General features: G+C 56.5%; 1 protein-coding gene across 1 annotated transcript in view; it reads right to left on the minus strand.

Annotated features, from left to right (window-relative positions):
• ADAMTS7 (ADAM metallopeptidase with thrombospondin type 1 motif 7) overlaps positions 1 to 21669 on the minus strand; it is a gene marked incomplete at its 5' end in the record, with an annotated part of 33108 nt that extends 11439 nt beyond the window's left edge. The window contains 18 exons of the mRNA XM_017736976.1: positions 6 to 932; positions 3296 to 3509; positions 3914 to 4040; positions 5477 to 5618; positions 6822 to 7066; positions 7389 to 7509; positions 7924 to 8057; positions 8273 to 8442; positions 9839 to 9984; positions 10570 to 10662; positions 10819 to 10963; positions 14425 to 14568; positions 15194 to 15343; positions 16365 to 16489; positions 17087 to 17170; positions 18173 to 18369; positions 20272 to 20443; positions 21334 to 21669. Of these exons, the coding sequence (XP_017592465.1) occupies positions 6 to 932; positions 3296 to 3509; positions 3914 to 4040; positions 5477 to 5618; positions 6822 to 7066; positions 7389 to 7509; positions 7924 to 8057; positions 8273 to 8442; positions 9839 to 9984; positions 10570 to 10662; positions 10819 to 10963; positions 14425 to 14568; positions 15194 to 15343; positions 16365 to 16489; positions 17087 to 17170; positions 18173 to 18369; positions 20272 to 20443; positions 21334 to 21669 (3672 nt within the window). The remainder of the gene's footprint in view (positions 1 to 5; positions 933 to 3295; positions 3510 to 3913; positions 4041 to 5476; positions 5619 to 6821; positions 7067 to 7388; positions 7510 to 7923; positions 8058 to 8272; positions 8443 to 9838; positions 9985 to 10569; positions 10663 to 10818; positions 10964 to 14424; positions 14569 to 15193; positions 15344 to 16364; positions 16490 to 17086; positions 17171 to 18172; positions 18370 to 20271; positions 20444 to 21333) is intronic.
• Positions 21670 to 21672: the final 3 nt, after the last annotated feature.

Consider the following 21672-nt stretch of genomic DNA (forward strand, 5'->3'; position numbering starts at 1 on the left):
CTCACAAGGCCATCGCCACCGCTGCCCACCGCTCCCGGCCCATGGGACACATCCACATCAGCACTGCCCCAGCCCGTGGGCACTGGATCAGCTGGGTGGGGATCCCAGGGAGCGAGGCCATGGACTGGGGCATCCTGCCCAGGGCTGGTCCTGGTGGGCACAGCTTGGTGGGGTTCATCCCAGGGCAGGTGGCCGTGGCTTTTTGCAGAGTTGCTGCTCACAGAGCTCTGGGTGGGTGGGTGATGCTCAGAGTGGGGCACAAGCACTGTATCCTCCCCCTCCTCACCCAAAAAGCCAGGGGTGGTGTGTCTGGGAGTGACTGATCCCACATCCTCAGGGACCACACTCAGGAGGTCATTCGTGGCTAAATCCCCAGGCTCTGTTTCTTGCTCATCCACAGGAGCAGAAGTGTTTTCCTCACTGGTGCCCTCGCTCTCTCCTCCCAGGTCGGTGGTGAGCAGGGCCTCAGTGGGCAGCTCCAGGGGCCCCTCCGTGTCATCAGTGCTCCGCTCTGGCTTTGGCTCCTCACCTTTGGTCTCCTTCTCCGTGAAGGGATAGTAAGACAGATCCTCATGGAAGTTGATAAAGTTATAATCGTAGTAAAAATCATCAACAAAGACATTTCCCTTCCTGGCTGAGAAGTCCTCCTCGGTGATGACATTGACATCATTGGACTCCGGGATGTTTGGGATTAAGGGGTTAAATTTAGCAATGTGGTTGCTGGGGATGTAATGGATTTCATTAAATATCTCCCTGCTGGAGGAGCCGCTGCCAGACCAGTCCGCATTGCCACCATCCCATTTCTTCTGGCACTGTGGCAAGGAGCAAACCCTTTCAGGGCTGGGTCTCTCCGCAGGGTCACACGCAGCCCCGGTGCTGTTGCTGCAGTGGACAGGGCGTCTCTGGGTCCCGTTTCCACAGGTCACGGAGCACTGGGAAGGGAAGAGAGAGGGACAGGTCTGCAGGGCCAGGCCAGGAGCGGTGTCCATGCCCTCACCGGTGCTCCCTCTGTGAGGGCTCCATTGTCCCCTGTGCCACAGTGCTTTGGGCACGGGGCTCCATGTCACTCTGCCTGCTCCCACCACCCTCCTGGGTCCCTGGACAGCTCCTGTGCCAGTCCCACTTGTGGGGCACTGGTCACACTGGTAAGCAGAGCATAACTGCCCAAATTGCCCTCTGGGGCTTCCCCCGTTGCAGACCATCACAGAGCAGGGCTGGTGCTGCGCGGACTTTGCTCAGGGTGATCCTTGACCTGCACTCCAGCCAGAAGCAGTTTTCCCAGGAGATGGACTTTGGGAAGGGCAGGGGTAAGATGATCTAATAAGTCTTTCTTGTGACCTATTGCCATGAATTGCATCTCTTCTTGTAGAAGAGCATTCTTTGAAGCAGGGAATAACAACATGGGCGTTGTCCGAGTAGGGAAAAAGCAAAGGTCAGGAGGGAGCTTTGTTGGGGACACCCTGTCCCCCCATAATGGGCTCTTTGACATGGATCAGTACAAAAGAATCTGAGAAGCTGGAAAGGAGAACAGCAGCATTTTCTGCTGCATTTGGGGCTTGGAGCAACCTGGCCTTGTGAAAGGTGTCCCTGCCCATGGCAGGGGGGTGGAACGAGATGAGCTTTAAGGTCCCACCCCAGAGCGCTCCAGGGTTCTCTGGCAACACCACGTGGCCACCACCAGGCATTTCCAGGAGCTGGAATCAAACACTACCACACACCAACACCTGTGAGAGGGCTGCAAGGAGCTGCTCCTCCCCCTGGGATGGCACTGCCAAACCAGGGAAAACAGAGGTCAACTCCCACAAAGCTGAAACTTCCCAGCAAAGGCCACCAGCTCCATCCAGGAGGTAACTCCAGGTATCACAGCCCTTGCAGGGGGGAAGGAGGGAGGTTATTTACCAAGGCTGGGTTATCAGGAAAGCCCTTGGGACACAGATAAGGAATGAGGGCTGCTAGGAGCCTTGTGTGGGAACACACCAAGCTTTCCAGGAGGGTTCAGCCTTGGGCAGGAGGCATCAGGGCTGGCTGGCACGGCAGGATGTGCTCCTGCCAGGTCACAGCCATCCTGTTTGGGAACTAATGAACAACAAACCAGCCTTCTGATTGCTTTAGCTTTGGAAAGTCCATACAGCTGGATGTACAGTGCTTCAGGGTCCTTCTAAGGCACTAAGTCCCAGTGTTTACACAGTTTGTTGGCCACCCAAGCCCCAGAGAGCCCCTCTGGCATGGCAGTGCTGGGTGCTCCGGTGCTGGATGGGCATGTGTCCTGCCTGGGCTCTGCACGGACAAAGCTGCCCCACCCTGCTGGTACTGCTGACAGAAGGACCACGGTTCTGGCTTCCAAGCCCCTCCAATTCCCCTACTTGTAGTGGTGGTGGAAATGGAAAGGAAAGAGGGCTCTCCCTTTAAATTAAAGGACAGAAAAATTACAGAACCTCAAAATCCCAACCACATTTCTCTTGGGCTCACAAATCCATTGGTGCCAGCACCACAGAGGACGACTGTGAGGGCTGGGGCTGGCCCTGCCCAGCACTGACCCACCAACAAGCCATAATTTTCCTGTTAAACCATTGCATCCATCTTTCTCAGCCCTTAATTGTGGCTTTTGTGGGCCCCTAGAAAAATAATTGCAACTTGCTCTCATCTAGCCTTCAAATTCTCCGTTCACATTTGACTCCATTTGTTCCTTAGCAACAAGCTCTGTTCCCAGGCTCTCTCTTTTCTCTCCTGATATTTGTCTTCACTCTGAACACTTTTGGAACGGCTGCTTAAATTAGGAGTTATAATTTTCTGGTTGAAACCCTCAGCCTGTGGTTAAGCTGATTCACAGAAACACAAAAATAAATCAAGGTTACACAGAGTGTCACCATTAATCACCCCATGGAATGGTTTGGGTTGGAAAGGACCTTGAAGATCATCCACTTCTACTCCCTGCTATGGGCAGGGACACCTTCCACTCCACCAGGCTGTTCCAAGCCATGCCTAGTTGAAAACCTCATTTCTGCCCTCCTTGTGCCAAGCCCAGAGTGTGGCCCTCACCCCGTGTGAGGGAGCTGCAAAGCTCAGAGATGGGGCAGAGTTAAAATGCCCAACGCTCCTTCCTCACTCTGAGGCGTCTCCGAGCAATGGAATTCCTGTCCATGGGAGCTGCTGAGCCCACACAGACTCATCCATGGATCTTCTGTGACCAGGAGCACACCCATCGCTCTTGGGCAGGCTGGGGTGTCTGGGGGCACCTGTCCCCAGCTCCCACCACTTTGCAAGACAATGGGACCTCCCCGACGCTCTCTCTCACCTCGGACCAGTTCCCCACAGCCCACTGGGAGGGACAGGGGACCTCTGGGTGACAGGGTGCGGTGGCATCCGGCTTGGCGAGGTGCTGGCAGTCCGCTGGCTGCAGGGCCCTCTGCTCGTCCAGCCCCACACTCTGGATGCATAGCACCGTCCTCTTCATCAGCCCTGCCCGGCCGCATGTGGCCGAGCACTTCTGCCACTCCCCCACCCACCACCTGCAGAGAGGGAATTGGGAAAGGGGAAAGGGGAAAAGGGAAAGGGGAAAGAGAAAAGGGGAAAGGGAAAGATCTCAGCCAGAGCAAGTGGCCGCGCAGCAGGATCCATCCCATTGCTTGTCACGTGGGGCCATGGGGAAAGGAGGATCCCAGATGTGTCAGTCCAAGGTCTGGGAGCCCGGACAGAGGGTCAGGGATGGGACAGTCCCCGAGCTGTGCCAGGGTTACGTGCACAGAGGCAGAGGGGAGCATCCTGCCAGGATGGGAGCTCCCGTGAGGCTCAGCCTGCAGGTGGGCAATGCCCTGCAGCAGTCAGGCAATGCCAGGGATGCTGTCACGGACCAACAAGGCCTGGGACCCATCCCCAGCGTGAGGGAGAGGGGAGGAGCAGGGTGGGGTCGCACCTGGCCGGGCAGGGCTCCTCGCTGCAGGTGCGCTGCTGGTCATCGGGGCGGGTGAGCGTGTCGCAGAACCGCTCCTCCACCAGGCCCGCCAGCCTCTCCACGCAGTGCACGACCTGCCGCTGCACCCCTGCGGGCAGGATGGACACTGAGGGCACCCCGGGGGCACCGACAGGACACTGACAGCCCTGAGGGCTCTGACACCACACAGGCACCAGCTCGGCTTTGGAAACCGAACTGAACCACCCAGCACCCTCTGGCAGAAGGTGGCAGGAGGTTCTTGGTGAGCCTGAGCCACCAAAACAGGGGAAATAAAATGAAACCACCACTTGAATCTGCAAGTTGATTTGTGTTGAGGGTGTGACACCCTCACAGAGCCCCATGGCACCGGTGCAGCTGGGGCAGGATGGCAGCTGGAGGTGCTGCAGCCACAGAGCTGCACCGTCCTGGCACCACTGCCCAGAGTCACACCCAGCCACCGGAGACTGTGTGCACTGGGAGTTCTGGGGGCTGTGGGGAGCCAAGGGGCAGCACCCAGCTCTTTGGGCAGCCCTGCCCCAGCCCAGCCTAGGGATAAATCACTGGCCAAAGCCTCGTGTCCCCAGTCTGCTCACAGGGGTTTTTAAGGGTGACCTCACCACACTGTCTCGCTCCGGCTTCTGTCCCTGTTTCTGTAACACATACTTGACCTGTGACATGGAGAGCTGTCACCACGAGCTCAGCTGAGACTGACAGAACCCTGCTGAAGCTGCTGAGCTGGGCTCTGGCTCAAGCACTTGGGAGCTTACAGGGCCCTGGGACTCACCAGAGGCTCAGTGTGAGCTCTCCCAAATCCACGTCTCAGCTCACGCCATCACTCAGTGCAAGAAGAGGGGCTCAGGCCTCCTCCAGCTGCTCACCCTCACCTGACTCCTGCCTGATTCACTCCTCTATTTCCCTTCTGTTCTGGAAGCCAAGCACTCAAATCATACAAAGGAAAGCTGGTTTTAAATGAAGCCCATGTCCTGGCACTCTGTGCTACCTAGAAAGCACGAGTGTCCTTGAATTCCCCTTTTTTCCAGTGCCAGCTGCTCTCGAGGAAGTACTTGTTGGTCCCAGCCTCCCCTGGCAGAGTTCCAGAAATGTCCCTCTGCACCAGCTGCCCCAAAACCTGCCCTGGGGACCCTGGGATACCCAGCCAGCAGTGCAGTGGGGCATGACAGGGGGAAGCAAACACCCACCCACACACACCGTGTGGGACCCCAGCGCTCTCTGTAAAACCCTGGATATTCTCCCCCCTGGAGAGGCCCAGCCAGGCAGGAGACCAGCCCTTCCACACTCCCTGATTTCTCTAAAGGTCTTTTGTCTCCATCCCCTGCCGGGTAACAGGACACCGAGCCGGGAGCAAAGCGCCGATAGAGCCCTGGGGTTCATAGTGAGTGCCACTGGGGCACCGGAGCCGTGACCTCAGCAGATGTCGCTTTTTTCTTCCCCTAAGACCTCGTGAAACCCAAGACCCAGGAATTTCTAAGGCTCCCCAGGGATGCTCCACTGCTCAGAGTGGGTGTCCCGTGGGGCTGCACTTGCCTGTCCCACAGGTGGCCGTGCAGGTGGTCCAGGAGCCAAAGCGCCAGAGGAACTCGGGCTGCTCAATCTCGTTCTCGCTGTCAGCCGGGCGCTGGATCGTGTACTGGTACCTTACTCCAGGGTTGGTCTCCTGGAACAGCAGCTGGGGGACACAGGGGACAGTCAGGGGGTGGCCAGGCAGGGCAGTGGGGGGTGGCATTGCCCCGGGGGCTTCTCAGGAGAGAAGGACCCACCCAGCACGGCCAGAAGGATGTGACCCTGTGCCCAGCTCCACACCAGGGCTGGATGTGACTTGGAGTAACCCAGTCTGTGGAAGGTGTCCCTGCCCATGGGTGGAATTTCCTAAATTGTTTCCCACTCCAAACGGGCTCCGGCTGCTGCTGTGGTTGACACAAGTCCTGCTCAAAGCGCCTCCCACACCCGCGCTCGCGAGGGCTGGGAGTTCATCCCTGTTTTTCTTAGCCTAAGCACTCCCTTTGTTGCCAAAGCTTTGTTGTTCTTGGAGCTTTGGCGGGAGCCAGGGCGTCTTTCCAAAACCTCTCCACGAGTATCGAAACATTCTTGTCCAAAGGTTTTAATTAGGTTATGAATCCCAGAAAGTGATTTGTGGGTGCCGAGCACGCCAGTGTTCCCATTAACAGCAGCCCTTGGCAGCAGCGGGCCCAGGATCCCATTCACATCCCACCCTGAGCTGCTGCTGAAGGAAAGGCAGAAGGAGATTTTGGCTGCTCAGGGTGTCTGAGCTCCGGGCGAACCCGTGCAAAGCCGGGGATGCTCTGGGGGGTGCATCGGGCTGGGTCGTCACTGCTGGGGCAGGGGGATCCTGGGGGTCCAGGGCAGCTCCGTGGCCATCACCACCTCTGCACCACACCTGGCACCACGAGGGATTTCAGCCTGGTGCCAGCTGTGCCATCATCTGTGGGATGATTCCCACTGGTTTCTCCAGAGGAAGGCTTGGCCTCAGTCACAAGGATACTGACTCCCAACAGCTTTTGCATGAACTGGCAGCTCCCTCACTCCTGACTGTCCGGCCCAGCCAGAAGCACTGGGGGTTCTTTCCCTGCTCTTGATAAGATAGGGGAAAGGCCTCAGGAAACAGCTCTTTCTCTTCTCTCCCTCTCCTGTGTAAATATTTTGCAGAATGCTGCAAAGGGGATGAGGCTCAGCTGGAAGTGGTGTGGGCTGGAAACACTCCCCGGGCCAGCAGCACGTGCTTGGCTGCTCCAGCGTTGGCTCCCAGAGAAACACACCTCGAGGAGGTGCCGAGCCCATCCCCTGGATGCAGGGAGGGGCCATGAGGGACCACGGCAGCTCAGCCCCACAAGGAAGGCAGGATCCATCATACCTGGATCCACACAGGCTCCACGGTGGGCCCTGGGGAGGTGAGGTTCTCCCAGTTCCCCGTCCTCTTGTAGGTGAAGGTGGTCCCTGCCACCCTGTAGTCCCCGTTCCACTGGATGGTCCAGCCGCCGTTCAGGAAATACTTCTCCGGGTCCTCGCTCCGCAGCGCCAGGAAATTCCCGGCTTCTGCCACTTCTTCAATCTGGATCTCCCGGGCTCCCACGGGGATAATCCCGATGTCAACATAACCTGGGAATGGAACCAGGCATTGGTCTTGGTGGAGTCAGAGGTGTCTGAGATGATTTTTGTCCTTGAGTGGGTGCCAGTGTCCCCTGGGTGGGTGCTGTGTCCCCCGGGTGCCCGTGCCAGCATTGTACTTACACCTCTGTAAGGCACCAGTGGGCACCAAACCCTCCCTTGCCCTGAGCCCACCTGAGTTCCCTGCAGTCTTAGCCCCAAAAAATCAGCAAGTTGGAATTAAACTCCCCCTCCAAAGGAGGAGCAGCAGCAGCAGCCCAGCTGTGCTGGCCCAGGCACACGGTGTTCTGGGTGCAGCAGGAGGTGCCCTTACCCAGCCCCTCGCTGTCCTCGAAGGTCTTGTGGACGGTGTGGCAGGTGGAGCCATCCCCGTGGCAGACCCCACACCGATCCTCCACCGCGTGCGAGTCGATCTCGTAGTCACAGCCCACGTTCTGCAAGAGAGCCCCGTCAGCCCCACACCGGCATCTCCCACATCATTCATAGCACTGACTGCACCATCTCCAAAGGATTTATAGAATCATGGGATAGTTTGAGTTGGAAGGGACATCAAAGACAATCCAGTTCCAGCCCTCCTGCCACGGGCAGGAACACCTTCCCCTAGACCAGGCTGCTCCAAGCCCCATCCAGCCTGGCCTGGGTGCTCTGTCTCCTTGAGGCCAGCACAGAGGCTGACACAGCCCATACCACACACCCCATGGGAATCAGGAACACCTCCCGAATGGGGAATGGCAAAAAGAGTGGGCTCAGCATGGGAGGGAGGGGACGCTGAGCACCCACAGGTGCGTCCTGCCCCCACCCGTGTTCTCCCAGGCCTGGGGTGTCCCTGTCTCCCCCCGAGGCCCCACCTTGCAGATGCCGTTGATGCAGACGTCGCGGCTGGCGTCGCTGTCGTAGCAGGGCGTCCCGTCCACCACCGCGTCCCGCAGCTTCTCCGCAAAGTACTCGTGCTCGGGCCGGCAGTGCAGCTCGCAGGGGTTAACTGGGGAACAGGCACAGCAGGCACAGACTCAACCCCAGCACCCGGGCCCATCTCCGAAAACACAAATCAACCCTGCAAGCCCAGCCATAGTGTAAAACACAAAATACAGCACGAACAGGCTGCAAGGCAACGCTGGGACACAAACAGCCAACTCCAGCCATTTGCGGGACCGCGTCCAAGCATTTCCAGGTTTGAGGTCTCTGCCCTCCACTCACTGTTGTTGGGCACCGGCGTCCACTTGTAGAGCTTCCCTTTGTAGAGCATGGGGTTGAAGTGGCTGCACTGGACCTGGCGGAAGGAGGGCTTGTCCGGGGGACAGCGCTTCACGTTGCAGATCCGGAACCGCTTCCGCTCCCCCAGGCAGTACCGGCCCCCGTACTTCGGCCTGTCCATGGCAGGGAAAAACAGGAGTCACAGAAGGGCTTGGAGTGAAAGAGATTTGAGAATCAGAGAATCCCAGAATGGTTTGGGTTGGAAGGGACCTTAAAGCCAATCCTGTTCCACCCCCTGCCATGGGCAGGGACACCTTCCACAGACCAGGTTCCTCCAAGCCCTGTCCAGCCTGGTGCCCATCCTGCAGCTGCTCCAGAGGAGCTGCTCCCCATCCCATCCCATCCCATCCAGGGTGTCCTCTTGACTCTGCTCCTCTACTGCCCCAGGGAATAGCAAAGCTGACACTGGACTTTTTAAAGCAAGAGAGACTTGAGAAGCGTCAACAATTTTTTCTCAGATGCCAGCAGACCCTCACAACACAGCCACCATCTCCCGCCACGCTGCCTTTTCCTTTGGTCACACTACTCTCCATGGCCCATGTCCCAGTGACCTCATGAAAATTCCTTCTCCTGGGCACACTTTGCTGAAGAGAATGAAGCTAATGATTATTTTAGGGCTGTGTTTACATGCCCTGCCCTGAGCGAATGGCTGTGGAAGGGGGGGATGCCCAGCACACATTTTCTCACTTCATCCCAAGCACAAAGCTAAAGATTTACCTCCAGTGGCCAAAGCAAACAAATGCCTGGGAAATTCCCAGTGTTTGCTCTCCTGCCTGTCCACAGCTGTGTTTGGAACACTCCAAAACTCCATAAACCATGGCACCTCTGCCACAGTTTATGTCAAACACAAATCCAGGTCTTGATGCGGGACCGAGATGACAGAGCACTTCCCTCAAGAGCCCAACAGCACGTGCCAAAGTCACCCAAGGAAGAGGATGGGCACAACACGTGTCTGGGCACATCAGAAGCTCAGTCCTGTGGTTGCCAGAGCTCCCCACGCCATGTAAAAATTATTCCCCTGGAACATCACTACAAAGCCCTTTTCCTCCCCATCCCAGGGTGCTCTGACACCAGGGCAAGCCGGGGGTTTTGGCTGAATCCAGTGCAACAGTGATTTGGTGACCAAGGGGACATCTGGGGAGCAGACGGGTCAGCCCAGAAATCCTGGGATGGAGATGGCAGCTCCTCCAGCAGTGCCCGGACACTTGCAGGCGGGAGCCAGCACTGGCTCATGGAATGCAGCAGGGTGATAAACTGCAGCAGGATTTTTCAAAACAACTCTGAATCAGGCTCTAAGAATGCCTGGTTTGCTGTTCTGTCACTAAAGGACACTGCATATGTTTTACATCTCCGAGTGTGGAGTCTCTGCCCTTTGTTCGAGTCACACTGCAACGCTCCCAGGGCAGGCGATGGAATAAGGTCCCTTCCAACCCAAACCATCCCAGGGTTCTGTGACTCCTGACTGGTGTCCTGGGGGTGTGGGCAGCCCCAGGGTGAGGGCTGGCTTACGTGGGGTGGCTGCAGTGCCTCTCAGCACTCTGCACTCCTGCACCACAGCTGCGGGAACAGGAGGCCCAGGAGCTCCAGGAGCTCCAGCCGCCGTCGATGGCCTCGGGCCGGTATCCCACGGGAACGCACTCGCCATTGAAGCACCACTGCGGGGGGACAGGCAGCAAGGGGAGAACACAAGGTTAAGGATGGGGAGCACTGAGATGCAGCACACAGATTGTCCTGTGGAAATCCATGCTTCGCTTGCATGGAGGTGCCTGGGGTCAGCTGGGCTCTGCCAGAGCCTGGAGCTCCTCAGGCAATGGGAAACTCATAGATATTGGGCTGTTTGAGGATCTGAGGGAGGCAACAAACCCAAACCTCCATGGAGACCCCTCAGCAAGGGGATTCACAGCTCAGTGTCAGCCCAGAGGGAAGAGCCAGAGGGGCTCAGAGGTGCCTCCCCAGCAGTGGGGAAGGTCCCAGGGATGACCATCCACCATGGCAGCAGATGGAGAGCCTTGTGCTCTCCCACCACCGTCATTAACTGTGGGTTTCACCTTCCCAACTGATTCAAGCAATCCCAAGTGAGTCACTTTCCCCAGGACTTTTAAGCTTCCCTAAGGGCAGTGGGAGCAGTGGCTGTTTGGGCAGAACAAGGATGAGCCCATCCCTGCACTGGACCCTGCACAGCTCCTGTGTGTGCAGGACCACGGGGCCCCGAGGCCATGGAGGGGTGTCCCCCCTGTTACCTTGCTCTCCCCACACGCTGTGCCGTCCACAGCCGCGTCCAGCTTGGAATGACACGTGTTCCCCACCGTGCACCACAGCGTGTTGCAGACGCTCTGTGGGAAGCAGAGGGACACGGTTCCTGCCGTGGATCCCGGCACAGATCCATCCCTCCGGCACAGATCCAACCCTCCGGCAGGGAGAGCACAGCCCCAGCAAATCCCCAGCCCAGAGCCCCTCAGAGCCCATTGCCCACCAGGGACCCCACTCACGTCCATGTCGTCGCAGAAGGTGGAGTAGGGGCCATACTGCAGCCGGCACTGGTGGCCCACATCATACAGGACACCCGGGGGCACCAGGGGCAAGTCCAGCACCTCCCGGGCTGGGGGGTCATCCAGGCACAGCCCCCAGCCCCGGCTGGAAGAGACAGGTCACAGCAGTGTCACCCCAGGCATCCAACACCTCTGGCAGATGCCAGGGGGAACAGCAGCTGATGAATGTCCCATGATGAGAGCAATCAGCATTTCCCACTGACACGACCCTGGCTCTGCCATCCCTGGAGCTGTTCTGGTGTGGATGGGCACCTCTGGGTATCTTTTAGGGTGGGAGCCCCCCAGAGGGATGCCCCCATGTCTCCCAGGGATAGCAGGACATGGGGAAGGCAAAGGGGCAAAGACAGAAGGGGCAACAACCATAAACGTCTCGGTGGACCCACAACCTCCAGAAATGTCCCTGCAGACCCTGCTAACAGGAATAAAGGAGATTATCAGCAGCCAAACGTGCTCATCTCCATACTGCCACCCCAGGAGTGCTCAAACCAGGCTGGACAGGATTTCTTTGGAGCAGAGGTGGGAGTGGAGCGGCCGAGGCGGGCTGTGCATCCTGCTGCTCCAACTGCTTTTGCTCAGATACTTCCCAAACGCACACGGAATTGTCACCAGTGTTGATTTAAACAAACTTGTTTCCAGCAAGGCCAAGCCTCTGGCAAGGCTGCCGTGGTGGATCAGATTACTCGGGTTTGTTGTGATTGGGAACAGCTCTGAATTAACTTGAAATGAGATTCCTTTTTAACCCAAACCAGCAGCACGGAACCAAGGGCTGGAAACAGGAGAGCTCCTGCTTTGGGGTGCTGGCAGTGCCTGGGGTGATGCCCAGCAGAACCAGCACCCCCTCCTCCCTTTCCCAACCCACCCACCAAGTTCCACACTGGACACCTGCAAACAGCTCCCTTGGCTGGAGACAGCCCCTTAAACTCCCATGTATATCCTTACTGCAATATACTTTTATTTCCCTATGGGAAAAAGCAGGAAATGGGTTGCTTTCAGCAGCCCAGGGGCTTGAAAGTCTCCATTTGCAAACTCCCAACAGCAGGAGCATCCTGCTGCTCCCAGCCCAGTGGGAAGAGAAGGATCGCTGTGGGTGATGTGGGGCTGAGCTGGGATGGATGGAGCACGGACTGGGCAGCTGGACACAGGGTCCTGGTGCAGCCTGTGTCAGGCACACAGGGGGGTCACTGCATGGCACCTCTGCACATATTTCCATAAAGTAACAATCCTGGAATGGTTTGGGTTGGAAGGAGCCTTAAAGCTCTTCCCATTCTTTACACTTGGAGAGTTTTCTCTAAAAATGGAAGGAATGGTATCCTTACTGGAAAAAGTCCAGGCTCCAGCACTTCATCCTGGATGAGCCCCAGGTGTCACACTTGTGCTGCTCTGGACCCTTCACCCTCTGCCTGTTTGCATCCCGGCACAGGGGCCCCACAGGTCCCCCACAAACTGCCCCGAGCCTCCTGTTCCTCTGACCTGCTTGGGGCACTCCCTGCACTGCCCAGCTTATGGAGGGGTCTCTGTCCAGTTTGGGGGTGACTGGGATCTGCCTCAGCCTTCCAGCTTTTCCAGAATCTATTTCTTTGTTAAATATTTTACAGTCATTCTCCCGGTCTGTTCCATTGGCCAAAACACATCTCCAAGCAGGGAAAAATTGGCCTGAGTTTCCCTCTGGCTTTCAGGGATCTGCAGTAAATCCCAGTCCACAGGGAAAGACGCAGGGGCCTGCACTGCTCTGCCTGTTCCAGCCCGTTTCTTAACGAGCTGGAGGATGGAGTGGATGGAACAATGATTAAATCCCCATCTGTGAGCAGGCTGAGAGGATCTGCAGATACATTTGAGAGCAGGATTAAAATTCCAAGAGCTCCCAGAGAACTGGAGGAAGGGTCCAAAAAAGCCAGGACAGAATTCAGCAAAAACAAAGGCAAGGCTTGGAGCTTGGAAGAATCAGCTGCACAACACGGAGCTGGTGGAACGGGCAGAGGAGTGGCATGGGCAGGGAAAGGGCAGCAGGCCCCAGGCCCTGGGAAGAGGAGGGTGATGGAAGAAGAGCTTTAGCACTGGAAAGAGGCTGAAAATCTGGTTGTCTGATGTACAGCAAAGACTGAAGGGTCCCCCCACCGCAGGAGCATCACCAGCCACCCTGTGCCAGCATCCTACACTGCTCTGAGCAAGGGGACACCTTCCCTGGGGACACTGCTGCCACAGCAGGGACGGGACCTCTCCCAGTGCCCCCGCATGTCCAGGCAGACCCTGACCCTGCAACCCCAGCTGCAGCCAGTGCTGACCCACAGGGCTGGGGCTGTGCTGCTGCCGGGAATCACTTTCAGATGCTCAAACATTCGGCAGTGCTTGTAAAATAATAATAATCTTGTGTAAAATAATAATCACCATCATCTGAGAGTGTGGTTTTTCCAAACGTGAGGTCTGTTCCAAGCACATCCAGCAAACCCAGGTCAGCAGGGTCCCGTTTTCCGGCTCCCTCCTTCCCATTCTCCTGCCAACATCTCATTATAACACGCTCATGTCTGTGCTGGCCCTGGCCTCCCCCTGCCCTGGGGGTGTCACAGCCGGTGACAGACGCCTGCCGGGCCCTGCGCCGCTCCCAAGGAAGAGCTGCTCCTTCTGGGGGAGCAAAGAGAGCAAAACCCCAGCTTCCAGCTGCTCTGTCTCCCCCATCACAGCTCGCAGCAGCTCAGGGTCATCACAAGCAGGAAATTCTTCATCCCAAAGTGAAGGTTAAAAGCAGAGGGCCAGGGGTGCTGCGGATGCGGGAAAGCTCCATTCCTCTGAATGCCATAAATCAGCAGTAATTCCCCCTGCACGGGGCCAAGCCCACATGTCCCAGGCTGGGATTTGGGAGGGGGAGCCTAGCCCTGGCAGCCTCCAGGCCACAGAATGCCGGCCCCTGGCCCAGCTCTCCCCTCGCTGCTCCTCACTGTTTGCAAACCTTCCCGTAGCAAGGGAGGAAAATGTTCCTCCAGTGCAAGCCACTGGCTGACAAACCAAACTCCAGGCTGTGTTCCTCAGAACTTCCTAACAACAGGCTGAAAAATCAGCCACGGGTGCTAAAAATAAACAAAGGCAGGGAAGAATTTGGCTGGGTCTGGTTTGCCCATGTCAGGCAGAGAGAATCGAAGAGATTCTGCAGAACCTGCAGAGAGCATCAGGGAAAACACTCCGGTTTTATCCCTGCAACCACAGCCCCTGGGCCTGCCCCAAACACTCCTGACCCCCCTTTACAGCACAGAGTGAGGCAACCCAGGCAGGATTCACAGAATCATGGAATGGTTTGGTGGGAAGGGATCTTAAAGCCCATCTCATCCCATCCCCTGCCATGGGCAGGGACACTTTTCACTATCCCAGGCTGCTCCAAGCCCCATCCAACCTGGCCTTGGACACTCCCAGGTATGCAGGGGCAGCCACAGCTGCTCTGGGCAAGAGACCCCCAACACTCTTAGAGAGACGATCTCAGAGTTAAGAGCATCCCCCCGTGCCCTGGCCCTGACCCCCCAGGCCCCACAGTGAGGAAGAAGAGGAGGAAGCACTCACTCGAGGAAGCGTGTGATGTACTCGCGGCTGCAGCGGGACCAGGTGAGTGGGGACGTGTCATACAGGAGCTGTGGAGACATGATGAAAGGTCTTTTCCCAACTGGCTCACAGTCATTGCTGCTTCCATCATGCTGAATCCCAAAACTGTGTAAGAGCACAGCCCACGGAGGGGAGGTGAGCCACAACCACCACAGCCACCACAACCACCGCTCCCGGCACAGCGCGACACCGGGCACGGCCCCGGTCCCGCTCCCGGCACAGGAGCAGGGATCTGCCCTGGGGGACGTGCTACTGACAGCCCTGAACTTTGTCCTGTGCTTCTATCTCAGCTTTCCCACTGAAAACTCAGGAATACTCAACAAGATCATAGTGGTGGGTGTTTTCCCACACACGGATGTCTGTCTATTGGGAACTGCAATGTTCAAGTGACCTTGTCAAAATTCAACTGAAACTGGGACAAGCAAAATTCTCTCGCTGATACTACAGACAAATCCTACTTTAAAATTTCTCAATGGGCAACCCCTGCTCCAAAACCTTCCCAAACCACCACAGGACAATACACAAGTGCAATTTCTCCAGGCTGCCTTGGATTACGTGGCTCTCATTAAACCTGCGACAACCCAAAACTTAACTCTGGAATGAAGTCCCCAAGGAGCAAGGCAGGGTTTGCACCAGCGAGGAACCACTTGGGAACCGTCTCCCAACTTCCCCCTGTGCTTTCTCCAGCCCCACAGCGCATGCACAGGAAGAGAAGGAGGAAGAGGGTTACCTGTGTCCGAGCTCGTGGGCCACGGTGAAGGCGAGGGGCAGCCCCGTGTCCTCGTTGATGTTGCAGCTCCGGTGGGGTTGGCACATCCCGGCCACGTGGGACAGCCCCAGGGTCTCACAGGGCCTGTTCATGGCAGCACAGATGTCCTTCCTTGGCCGAGGGGATGAGGACACACAGACAGACAGACACAGAGCAGAGAGGGCGTTGGAAGGCGGCAGGACCCAGCACACAGACAGCGGCCAAACAGGAGTGAGAATGGAGACATCCAACATCCTTCCACAGGGAAAACGTTTATGACCTTTCCTTTCCCCTTTCCTCTCCCACTATCCCCAGCTCATTATTAAGCCTGATTAATGGGAGCTGCTGGCCAGTCTGGCTACGTTTATTCCTTCGTATAAATAAAGCTGATGCTGGGGATAATCAAGCAATGCTCTGGGGAAACATCCCAGAGGTGCTGTGGTTTTCCAGGGCAGCTCCAGCCACCCAGGAAGAACAGTTCCATCGAAGTACAAGGCCTGAAGTGCCTCATTTCTGCTACAAAGCAACTTCCCAGAGAAGATAAAGCTGTTCTGGGTTGTGAATCATCACCCAAACCACCACAACAGCAAACTCACGGCAGCCTGAAAGCCTCAAACCAGGCTTTGACTGCAAGGTACACAAACTTGGCCAGAGGCAGGAGTTCCTGCCAGCTCCATGGGAGGTCAGGGGCTTCCCAGAGGCTCCTCTGCCAAGCCCAGCCTCCAAGGGAAAAAGGAGAATTAATCCCTGTGTACAACTACTGGGAGGATCCAGCCGTTCTGGGGCTTGGCAACAGGGCCACGGTGAAAACCTGCTTTGGAAACCTCAACTGGGAGCTGTGTCTATGTTTAAACCTGAGATTTGAGACCAGTTCATAGAATCACAGACTCATGGAATGGTTTGGGTTGGAAGAAATCCTAAAGATCATCTAATTCCAACCCCCCTCCACCTTCCACGGCAGTTCCAGCCATCAGGACCCAAATATCTCCAGATTTCACATTACAGATCTTACATGCATGTGTCCAGGCAGGGAGAGTGAGATTTCAACAGCTCCCACGGAGATGTTCCCCTGCCTGCCCCCACCTGCAGCCAGGTGTGTTTTTAGCTGCCAGAGCAGCTCCTACAGCACTAAACCAGCGCGTGGGCTCCTCACCTGGTGAGCAGGACGGCGACGTCGTGGTGCAGGGGATGGGAGTCTCCCTTCACGTTGATGCTCTTCTGCCACTTGCAGAAGCTTTTCAAGGTGTTGTCTGCGTGGTGGGAGATCTTCAGGTCCTCCTGCCAACATAAAGGGAAATCTGCCGGAGCTGTTTGGATTTTGGGATGGGGAGGGGAGAGGTCTGATTCCAGATACATGAGAGCAAAATTGGGAGTGACTGCCATCCAGATGGAATAGCTCCATGTTTATAGCTTGTAGGCTGGGTGGGAAGACAGCCCTTTTCCTGCTTTCTTTTCATCTGTGATTCAACCAAAACATTAAATCATCCAGTAACAGGGGTTAAGAACCACTGCAGGAAAACACCCTGTGCTGGCTGAGGGTGAAGGACACAGCTGTGGAGCCCCTGAGCAGCCTCAGGCCCCCCAGAGCCACCACAGCAGCTGGGACATGACCATGCAGTGACCCAGAGCCCTCTGCCACCTCACTGACACTGTGTTATCATAAACCACCCCAGAAACCAGACTCTGCAGCTCCTCTGCCCACACTGCCCCTGGCTCTACCAGCCAGGACATGGAAGCAAACGTGGTCACCTGGATTTCTCTCACACACACTCGGCCAGGCCACGAGGACAGCCCAGGAGGGAGCCTGGTTTTCCAGACCAGCTCCCAGCCCATCCCAGCCTGGCTGCCAGGGCTCAGTCCCCGTTGTGCCCTCACCTCCTCGTGCTCCAGCAGGATGAGCCGCACTATGGCGATGTTGATGGGGTTCCCGATGCTGGCGTGGTGGAACAGCCCCGCCACCTGCAGTGGGACAGCCATGGGAACAGAGCTGGGAGCACAGAGCAGCCCGGGACACTGCTGCTGGCACCTCCAGCTGCAGGAGCAGCAGCTCCAGGGGAAGCTGCTGCAGGTTGTTGACAACATCTCGGGAATTCCCCACATGGGAGACAAGAACAGACACGGGCCTAGAGTGAGGCCTGCCATGAAATCCATTTACACTCGATACGATCTGTGTAGACACTGGAACTCAGTCAGAAACGCCTGGGGAACCCCTCTGCTCTCACTCCTAACGGATGTGTTTAACATCTCAAAGGAATTCAGTGCTCTCTGGGTGCCTTCACCACCCCCCAGAAATCCAGGGATGTTACCTGAGGTCCTCTGCCCAATCTCACCCTTTCCTGGCATCAACCAAAGCTCTCCTCTGGAATGCAGAGGTGCAACCTCGGCAGCAGCAGAGGGACAGACTGAGCCACCTCCCCCAGACTTATCTGCTTGTTTCATGGTGCCAGCAAAGCCCCCCCAGATTCCCAGTGGAGACCACCACAACCTGGCTCTCCTTCCCTCAGCTGTCCTCTCTGGCACCTCCCTGGGAGGCCATGTCCCCCGTCCCCAGGAGGGAAGGACAAGGGAACAGCCCTCAAGCCCCAGAGGAAGGTGAAATGGCCTTGGCTGAGCTGTTCCTGCCTGCAGGGAGGTTTTCGCATCAAGTTTGCTGCCACCTGCCCATCCCCTGTGGGGCTGGGGCACTGGGCACAGCAGCAATGGCGAGGGCAGGGTGGGAACAACCTGCTGGTGGGGTTTTGCCAAGGTTCCACCAGGGATCACTCCTGGCAAGCCCTGGGGTCTTTGTGGCAGGGAGACTGGGGCAGGGGATGGACATGGCTTGCAGCCACCTGGCCTGTGGGAGGTGACGCTGCCCCACATCAGGGGTGCACCTGGATGAGCTTTGAGTCTCTCCCCACCCAAAGCATTCCACGGTTCCGTGGCTCCCTGCGTCCCAGCCCCGCAGGGCCCAGCACTCACCATGTTCATGACGGTCAGCACGTACTTCTCGATGTTGTCACTGCCGTGGAACTCCACCATCTTGGTGTCTGCCACCACCAGCGTCTCCACCCACTTCTCCCTGCTGATGGAGCGCTGCTTGATCCTTCTCCTCCTGTGCTGCTTCTGCTCCCACCTTTCCCTGCGCCTCTCAGACCTCTCCAGGCTTTCCTGAGATTCTGAGGGATTTAAGGGGAAAAAAGGACTTTTTTCCTTGATAAAATGCTTGCAACTTTGATAAAATATCTTTTTTAATTCACAGGAATCACCTTTGATGTGGAGAAGGCTCCACACTTAGACCCATAACTCAATAACTCGTGTGCATTTTGCTGTGCTCTGTTCCAAAGGACTCTGAGCTCAGTCTGCTGCACATGAGCATGACACAAAAAAAACAAACAAAGCATTCAAAGTAATTTCTTTGACCAGAAGAGGGTTTGCAATATTGCACAAGGAACGACGAACTCTCCCAGAGCAGTATTAGCGTTTGTACTGGCACAGGAATTTACAGACCCTGCAGAGATGCTTGAGAAACAACCTGAGAAAAACCCTGGTGGCTCAACATTTTGGATCATCCCAAATGCGTATTTTCAGGAAGGGACAGTTCCCATCACAATAAACTCTGTGCCCCCAAAGCCGGACTGGTGACTGGAGCCAAATCCCACAAGTGCCAGAGTCCTGGGCAAGCCGAGACACTGCAGGCCAGCACAGAGACTCCCTCAGGCACACAGAGACCGGACTGCGCCTTCCCAAGGGGAAACAATGGGAATGTTCACTGGGCTGAGCGGAGTCCGGAGGCGGAGGAGAGCTCGGCCACTCCTCACGCACACCAGCAACTGGGAATTCTCCAGCGGCGACTTTTCCTGTGACGTGGCTCCAAGAGCAAGGTCAGGGTCAGCCCCAAGCTGGGTGAAGGCTTTACAAACCTCATCCCACACAGTGGGAATCGCTTTCATGGCCGGTTTCGGAGGGCTCAGCCTCACTTCCCTAACAATGGATTCCTACATTTTCTGGGCTGTACTGAACGTTAGCTGTGAAAGGGCGTTTTATCCCCTAGCATGAAAAATCCCAACTATCTGGAGCACTTGATGAATTGCTAATACCACTGTGACAGTTTAATTGCAGCAGCTTCCTTGGAGCTCATTCCCATTGTGTCCTTGGCTGCTGAGCTCCCAGCCACGACGTGAGGCTGCTGCAGAGCAGGGGGTTCCCCTGGGGTCCCGGGGGGCTCCTGTGGCATTTCCCTCTGGGATGATCCCTGTCCAACACTCACCCAGCTGTGCACACAGGTGGCCCCATGTATTGACAGGAGCGAAACAACACCAGCAGCATCTGCCTGCTGTGGGGCAAAGCAAACCAACAGCACAGCAGAGCTCAGTGAGAGGATGGCAGTCACTAAAATCCTACAGACTTTGGGATTTCTTTGGGATTCCTCTCCAGGGCATGCACAGCACATCCACCCCGCTAGCTCTGATTACAGAGGAGATCCACATGAGTTACACACAGGCCATGGTATACCCAGAGAAAATAATTTTCAAGAACAGACTTCAAAGTCCAGAATGGACTTGAGTCAAAAACAGACTTCAAAGCTTAGAAGAAGCCATTAAGATTATTACCACAGATTAAATAATTAATTTGGATTATCAGAAGAATGCCTGAAGATAACCCTCTTACAGAAACAAACCCCAGTTTGTGAAAGCAGAAAGCTCAAGGAAATGTGCAGCACATCAGGGAGTAACGTGCCCATGAGTTTCTGGGAATGTACTGAATTCCTCAGTACTTGAAATCTTGGATTTAGGAGTTTATCCAACCCATCTGCTCTGGACAGGGAAGGACCCACATGCACTCTGCCCACCCCGGGAACTCCCGGGGCAGCGACCGAGTTCCACTCCCAAAGTCCAATGCCCTGGCAGGTCAAAAAGCAAAGTTTTCATGGAAATGAAAGCAAATGCTCTGTCCCCACATCATTCCCCGCCTGCAGCAAGGCTGGGAGCAGCAGATGAGAGCAAGAGGCCTGAGGTCCAGCACCCATTGAGTCACTGGTGTCACAAACTTTGCCAGAAGGCCAGAGGAAGGGACAGTACCTCGCACACCGCAGGATTCCCGTGGAGCCGGGGGTCTCCTGCCCTGCTCAGCCCTGTCCTTGGGCACCTGGCGCTTGTAGATCCTGTGGGGCTGTGCTGCTCCCTCCTCCCGAGGGCTGCTGGACACGGGCTCGATGAAATAGTCCTCGTTCATGAGCTGAAACACACCTTTCTGGCAGGGAGACACAAAGCAGCACCGTGAGGCCACCTGCACCCCAGCTCTCCCTGAGGAACCTGGGACTGGGAGTGATCACAGAATCACAGGATCATGGAATGGTTTGGGTGAGGAGGGACCTTAAAGCCCATCCAGTGCCAGCCCTGCCGTGGGCAGGGACACCTCCCACTATCCCAGCCTGCTCCAAGTCCCAGTGCCCAACATGGCCTTGGACACTTCCAGGGATCCAGGGGCAGCCCCAGCTGCTCTGGGCACCCTGTGCCAGGGCCTCCCCACCCTCACAGGGGAGGATTCTTCCCAATATCCCACCTATCCCTGCCCTCCGGCAGTGGGAAGCCATGGAGGATCTGATGGAGCTGTCCTCCCTCCAAAGTGAAAGACACCAGCATGAGCACTGCATCACCAGTTATTTGGAGCCATTTCTGCAAACCCACAGGAGGTTTTAAGCCCTTTCCCCCAGCTGCCACTCTTCCAGGTCACTTTTGCCTTTGGAAACACCTAGAGTGGAGGAAGGCAGTGGAGAGTTCAGGAAGCAGCGAGCAGCTTCACTACCCAGGGGCTGTGCTATCAGTAACACCTCCAGCTCCAAGCCCCTGGTTTCCAGATGTGCTCCTTGCAATCCCACACTTATGGACTAAAAGGCAGAGATTTGCTCTTTGGGAATTTGGACACAAACAAGTAAACCCAGCCCCGGAGAGTTCCCAAACCACTGGAATCCATGGGAAATTTACAGTCAGCTCTCCCATGGCTGCACCAGACCTATAGATGAGACGTTGACTGCTGCTGCTGGGAATTTTGGTATCAGTTTTGGCAGAAGAAAGGGTTTCACCCAGCTTCTGCTATTGCCTTATGGATTAAGGCTCCTTGAGGATTGGGGCTGTACTCACCAGGCCATCGCAGGTGCTGAGGGCAGCCAGGCCTCCCTGCAGCGCCCGGCTCCGGACCTCCCCGATCATATGGCAGGAGTTGTAGGAGTGAGGCTGGATCTTGGCGCCGGCGATGCCCCCGAAACGCCTCTCGCTGACAAACCCTGGAGCCAGGAGGTGCCTGTTCAGGCTCAGGTTGAATTTCAGGGGTTGCCCTTTGTATTGCAGCTCATAGAACGCAGGAAGCTTGCTCCTGGAGGCAGGAGACCTCCGGTGAAGGGCCCGGTGGGACAAGTCATAGGACAGGAAGGATCCGCTCTCGTCGACTTTGATGGGATGGACGATGTCGCTGCCGGAGCG

Source organism: Corvus brachyrhynchos, unplaced genomic scaffold (genome assembly GCF_000691975.1).
Source record: "Corvus brachyrhynchos isolate BGI_N302 unplaced genomic scaffold, ASM69197v1 scaffold200, whole genome shotgun sequence".
NCBI classification, from domain to species: Eukaryota; Metazoa; Chordata; class Aves; order Passeriformes; family Corvidae; genus Corvus; species Corvus brachyrhynchos.